At 44.1% G+C, this 6,631-nt stretch overlaps 1 protein-coding gene across 2 annotated transcripts; it reads right to left on the bottom strand.

The window, feature by feature from the left end:
* Positions 1 to 2,615: 2,615 nt before the first annotated feature.
* Positions 2,616 to 5,195, bottom strand: NPBWR1 (neuropeptides B and W receptor 1). 2 transcript variants are annotated; one of them, XM_052703194.1, is made up of 3 exons: positions 4,938 to 5,195; positions 4,712 to 4,821; positions 2,616 to 3,966 (listed from the first exon to the last, which is right to left on the bottom strand). In XM_052703194.1, the coding sequence occupies exon 3, from the start codon at positions 3,923 to 3,925 to the stop codon at positions 2,930 to 2,932; it is 996 nt and encodes a 331-aa protein (XP_052559154.1). In that variant the 5' UTR covers positions 3,926 to 3,966; positions 4,712 to 4,821; positions 4,938 to 5,195; the 3' UTR covers positions 2,616 to 2,929. The 2 variants fall into 2 exon arrangements, with proteins under 2 accessions (XP_052559154.1, XP_052559156.1); XM_052703196.1 differs by lacking the exon at positions 4,938 to 5,195 and having other exon boundaries at positions 4,712 to 4,855.
* Positions 5,196 to 6,631: the final 1,436 nt, after the last annotated feature.

Here is a 6,631-nt window from a genome sequence, read left to right as displayed (position 1 = left end):
TGGGCTACAAATTTTGCAGAGATGTTACCTCTAGTGCTGCTGTGGTAGTCAAAGGTTAGCTTCTAAAGAGCACTACACTGTCCTTGCTGACAAGCAAAGCCAAACATCTGACCTCTCCCTCTCTTGCTAAATGCTAGTTTTGGCGATGTTTGGACTCCTCCAGAATGTTCTGTTTCCCAGTGAAACAGAGCACACAGTAGAAGAAAATACATGGATTGCTTGCTTTAATATTGAAGCTCTGCAAATCAGAGGAGGCCTTACTTACCTTTTGGCATTTCCCAGGCTGTCCAGCTTCACCTTTACTCCTATACACAGCTCTCAAACTGCAGTGCCTGAAGCTGAATCTCAGACATCCCTGTGTCACAGGAAAACCCCAGGCTTTTGGGGAAACACTGAATTCTTCTCAGATGGTCAATCTGCTATTAAGGATGAGAAACAATTTATGAAAGGATTGTATTTACCACAGGTGATGCTATGTTTGCATTTTTCAGTTTTTGATTAAAAAAAAAAGACAGACAATGGAAAACATAAGAAATGTGGCAATTTATGGCACTTCCCATATTTTCATGTGTGGGAGAAGAGGAACTGAGTATCAGAAAGATAAAGAGGCTGACTGCTGATATCAACTGACCATCTCAGAAATGCATTTAATATGTGTGTGAAGATCAAGTTTTGCAAAAACATATTAAAAAACACCTTAATAATAAGTAGCATTTCTACCGTAAATAGAAATCCCAGCTGGTGATAAGGCAAATGTGTAGCAGCGTTATCAACATTTTCAGGTGATAGATATCAGGAGCAATGCTAAATCTGTACCACTCCTTCTAAGGTGCTTGTTTCGCTAAAAAGAACACAAACACAGCAAAAACAAATACCCTGCAAACATATTTCACCTGCATTTTTTAATTTTCAGAGAAGGATCCGTAAGCAATGAAAATACAGTAATCTTGAAAAATATCTTTTCATTGAATGTTGTTTAGTATCAAAACTGCATGCAAAATCCACACTAGTAATGTTGTGGACATGACAGTAGAGCGCTGTGAGCACAGACTGATAGCCTGAATGAAGACAGACTTTGTTCTTTGTTCCATGCAGTTTAATATGCCAGAAAGTATATCATGCAGAGGAAGATGCTGAGATACACAGACCTTCCTGCACAGCAAGTTGTTGACCAAAGAGAGACATCATTATGAATTACAAGCATAGTTGAAACAACAGTCAGTTGAGGGGAAAAGACCACCCCTTTCTTTTACCTTTCTTAGCAGGCAGCAAGATGAAGCCAGGACAACAGTTCCTGCAGCACATTCGTTCTCAACACTTTCTGGACATGCTCTGACAAAGGACAGCTTATGTACCTGGTAGAAATCAATTGCGTGCTCCCCACTGGCTTCAGTGAAGTTGAATTAGACACAGTTGTTCCCCAAAGTAATCCTTCCATTTCCATTACTTCTGGAATGGGTTTTGAAATGAGCACTGTCTGCTTCACAGAATGTTAGTAAGAGGAAATGATTTAATCATCAACACAGTTACATGATACTATAATATATCAGAGTTTGTAAAATTGCTGCAATCTGAAAGTGAAATTCTTGTTTGGGGTCTTTAAAGGAATGATGTGATAAACATTTCACATGTTTATAGCAGACCATTAGGCTGCAGCAGTGGGAAGGGACTTGCTGCTAAGGACTCTCAGGAGGCATCTGAAAATCTGAGCATGAGCTGCACAGGTCTTTGTGGACCTCCTGAAACCCATTCTCCTTTCCCATGTAAGTGAAAATGCAATTCTTTAACTACGTTTCTCTGCCCCTCTGTACTCATAGGTAAAAGTACAAGGAAGACCATTAAGATGAGAAAATACTAAGAGATTGCAACTATTTTCGCAGTATTCCATACTTTTATTCAGTTTTCCTTGGAGGGCTAACACAGGATAAAAGAGAAAAAAGCCACTTTGTGCAATGTGTAGACATGCAAATGCTGGTGAAATTTCCACTGATCCTTTCTCTCCTTCTCATTAATGTTAGAAGTAATCTAAGATCTACTCGTTTATCATTTGTAGGGAAGAAGCCAGAATCTTCTCCACGTTGCAGTAGGGCCAATTTGTATTAAAAATACCTTCATTTTATAGGACCGAAATAAAATTATGTGCAGGAAGGCAATTGACCATAAATAGATGATGAATAATAAAGTAAACATCAATTCTGGAAAAAAAAAAAAAAAAAAAAAAAAAAAGCTGAAAATACAGCCATGAACTACTCTATTTTCCACAGTGGGTTCTAAACCCATATCTAGCTATTTTATTTGCCAGTGATGGATGGCTCATCCCTAATGCAAGGTTGAAGTCATTCTTGTCTGTTCTCATGGGTTTGTGTTATTTTCTCTCATTTTCCTGTATGAAATAACCTGTGTCTTATTTTTTTCCCTTGGCTTATTCCCTACCCAGTGCCTTGGTTTATTGTTCATTCTTTGGAGCTCTGCCTTTTTCAGTACTGGTAAATTTGTGATAGTTTTTGTAAGAAGTAAGGAGAATATGAAGGAGATTGAGGAATCATTAAGCAAGACACTTCACAACACACCTTTATTTGGCTTTACAAATCTCCAGTGAGAGTCATGTGGCTTAAACTCACAAGGCAATAAATTTTAAAACAGAAAAGGGATCTGCTGCAGCTGTGTGAGCTATCACATTAGGACAGAAAGCACATGAGAGAGAAGGGAAAAAACAAACACGAGGGAAAGAGATGGAAAGCAATGCTGAGGAAATAGGTGCTAGAAAGTTGAGTTGAGAATGACCCATCTGTCCCTAGTTTGTATTTCGGGCAGTGAGACAATCTGAAGCACTGTGGACCATCACAGGAAGGCTGGAGCAAAAGCACTCTTTGGGCTCAGTACCCTCAGAAAGAGCAGACAGTGGTAAGAAGAGAGTATGGTGTTGGCTCTATGAGGTGGTCCTGCAGTCCATCAGTTTACGAAAACTCCTCCGGAAACTATCATCCAGAAAGGCATACAAGAAAGGGTTGAAGCAGCTGTTGGCATAACTCAAACTAGTGATGAAGTAGGAAATCCCAACAATCTGAGGAGTTTGTGGGATATCTGTGGTGAGGGCCACCACTGTGCTAAGGTGATAAGGTGTCCAGCAGAACAGACACACAGCCAGGATGACAACCACCATCAGCGTCACTTTTTTTTTTGCTTTATCCAGGGCTTTTGCATTGCTATGAAGATGCACACGTCTCAATCTGCACAACATGATGGTGTAGAGGATGCAGATGGTGGACACTGGGATAGCAAAGCCTAAGATAAGGGTGTAGATCCGACTGCCTTTCCACCACATGATTTCAGGATGAGGGAACACGAAAACACACTGGGAGCGCCCCTGCTCCTTGTGTACCTTAGCAAAGACAGTGAAGGGCAGGATGATGACTGTGACAAAGGACCAGATGCAGAGGCTTAGAATCTTGGCAGCTCGGTAGGTGCGGTAAGACATCTTCCTGGACTTGGTGGTGGCCACTACAACAAGGTAGCGGTCAACACTCATAACAGTGAGGAAGTAGATGCTGGAGAAAATGTTGTACTGGTCTATGGAGATAATGAGCTTACACATGAACTCTCCAAAGGGCCATTGTAGGAGCAGGTAGTCAGCAATGTTGATGGGCAGCACCAAGGTAAAAAGCTCATCAGCAATGGCTAAATTGAGAATGAAGATGTTGGTGACTGTCTTCATCTTTGGGGCTTTGAGGATTACATAGATGACAGCGGTGTTACCTGTCAGTCCCACAGCGCAGATGATGGAATAGATGACAGGCATCGTGATGTAGGAGCTGGGGCTTGGTGGGGAAGTGGGAATATTCAGCTCCTCATCTCCTCTCCTTGCACAGTCTGTGTGCCCAGCCACACACGTAGAATTGAGCTCAGGGATAGAGGTATTTTCCATGGTCACAGCAGAGGGCCTAGACCTGCTGGTAGCAAGAAGGGCTAGGAGAGAAAGGCAAGGAACCTGGTTATTCTCAAGCTTGCTTCCTCAAAGCATCCAACCAACTGGTGTCTTCCCTTCTGCTCCCATGTGTGTCCCACCAGAGATGTCCTGCTGGGAGCAAGGGGACATTGTTGAGAGCTCAGCTGCTGGCAGAAAGTCCCATCATCCAGTTGTAACAGAGACAGTCCCTTCTGACTGTCCTTGACCTCTGCCCAAGCTAACTGGAAAGGTTGCCCAAGGAGGTTGTGGATGCCTCATCCATAGATGCATTTAAGGCCAGGCTGGATGTGGCTCTGGGCAGCCTGGTCTAGTGGTTGGCAACCCTGCTCATGGTTTGAAACTAGATGATTTTTAAGGTCTTTTTTCAACCCAGGCCATTCTACGATTCTGTGATTCTAAGATTCTAATGGGTTGGGGGTGAAGAAGGCAGTGCAGAGTTCTGCACCACCTTAAGGTGACCCCCTGCAGGGGTTCTCCAGTCCCTCCCCGAAGTTCCTTTCACAGATGGGTTCAGGGTGACTCTCCCAGGCAGGACTGCCAAGAGCTGAAAAGAGGGGATCTGATGTCTCTAGGATGCTTGGGGCTGAGAGATAGGAAGTGAAGAGCCCCGGGGCCAGGCTAGCAGGATGTGAGGTGGTCGCTGAAGTTTAATGTTGGAAAGTCTTGCTCCATCCTCGAAAATAATCCACCCCACCCGTTCTCCTGGGGCAGGGGGTGTTAAAAGCAGAGGAAGAGAAAGCTCACCTTTCCCTGGCGGATGTAGGCAGGAGCCGGAGGCAGCCCCGGGTGCACTGATGCGGTTTCTTGGCCGGATCCTAAGCACAGCTGGGAATTAAACGCGTGCTCATCTCGATCTAGGAACAACAAACAGGCATCGGTAACAGCGGAGAGGAGCGTGCAAAATTCAGGAGCTGGAGCTTTCCCTGGGGGGGAGAGGGGGGAGGAGGAAAGGAGTTTGGGGGGCAGTTACCTCAAGTCGCATCTCCTCCCGACGGCGGCAGATCGCAGCACAAGGAAGGTGGGAGAAATCCGAGCTCCAGGTGGCATCTGTCTGTGGTGCGGGGTCTGGTAACGCCGCATCCCCCCGCCCGGTCCCGGGGTGTCCGCGGCTGCGCTCCCTCGGGCGGTGTTGCGCCCGTCGTCTCGATTCCACGGGTATGGAGTGAAGCGGGATGCTCCGACGGGAGCTCTTATACCTTCGCGCTTTCCCGCTGTCATGCTGAGATAACGGCAGACTTACATGGACCCCCGCGGGAGGCAATCTTTTGTAGAGGATAATTCAGAGCTCGATTACCTTGTTTTCCCAGAAAGAACACGGAGTATCTGTCTATCTGGCTTCAGCTTTATCTGTTTTGCTGCTTAAAGGAGATTGAATTTCATGAGCTCGTGGTGCATCTGATAAAATTTTGCATCACTTACAGTCAAAGTGAACAGTGTCTTTTGTGGTGTGACCAGCAGTACTGACTGCATACCTGAAGCTAATATTGTAGTTCATGCTTTCTTTTGCCAAATAATTTGGCAAAATTCTTCAGTATCTTTGAGCTAGCACCATGAAGTGAGAGAGAAACATAGCTCTGACTGTCCCATGCCCTGATACACATTTAGCTGGATAACTGGGATTTCACAAGTATGAGAATTCAAGCAAACCAATCAATCAGTAAATGGATAAAAAAATATTGCCATAGAAAACTATTTATCTTTTATTATGTACTGCTTGTAGCTATAAAATAAATGACACATTGCAATACAGAATACACTGTGTGCTCTGTGACTTTTTTGTCATCAATACACAAGTTGTATTAATATAAGTCACCAAGATATGACTAGGGGTACTAATATTTATATTCCTGCTTACTCTACAGGCCTATTACACGTCAAAACTAAACTGTAAAAATCTACTTTGTACATGCACTGGTCCCATACAAGTCTTCCTGTGTTCATTTTTATTGGGAAATAACTGTGTAGATGAAATACGACATGAATAGAGCAATTAGAGGAGAGTGCACTTCCAGCATGCAATGAAACATAACAATCTGAAGGATTACAATAGATGAGGGCTATTCTGAAAGTAATGCCTCCGATTTTATAATTTTGGTTCATGACATCAAGGGTGGTTGGTGGTGCTGTTGCAGTAAGGTGAAACATTCCCACCAACATTCCATTACATTTTGCTGCCATGTGACGGATGGCAGCAGAGGGGCACTCTGACAAAATGATGCCTGACAGAAAAGTGTGACGTTGAATTCCTCCACGTGGAAAAAATGGCACTCACTGACATTCATTAACTATGGCTGAATGTTTATAGGGACCAAACAGTGGATGTGGGCACAGTGATGAGGTGGGTGGTGCATCTTAGCAGTGGTGACAGTGGCATGAAAGACAAGCCACATTCCAGATGGCCATGCAGATTTTGGAATACTGCCAGCAGGATCTTGTTCATCATCGGCAAAAGTGTAGGGTGGTGTGGTGGTGACTATGTTGAAAAATAGTGTTTTGCAGCTGAGAATTTACACTATCAAAACGTGCTTGTAGCAGAAATGCTAAGTCAAGGCTTGAAACAGTAATTGAGCATTTGGCAGAGCCAACCCAAGGGAGCTCAGGTGCATGCAATGTACCTGAGTGTAAGGGGCAGATCCCTGCTCCACCTCTTCCCAGAACCCACTT

Source organism: Tympanuchus pallidicinctus, unplaced genomic scaffold (assembly GCF_026119805.1).
Source record: "Tympanuchus pallidicinctus isolate F22 unplaced genomic scaffold, pur_lepc_1.0 scaffold5, whole genome shotgun sequence".
Classification (NCBI taxonomy): Eukaryota; Metazoa; Chordata; class Aves; order Galliformes; family Phasianidae; genus Tympanuchus; species Tympanuchus pallidicinctus.
The sequence above is the reverse complement of the archived record's forward strand: the minus strand, read 5'-3'. Positions and strand labels throughout refer to the sequence as shown.

Coding starts and splice junctions, on each gene's coding strand:
- NPBWR1 (XM_052703194.1), bottom strand. CDS start 3,925: ATGGAAAATACCTCTATCCCTGAGCTCAATTCTACGTGTGTGGCTGGG.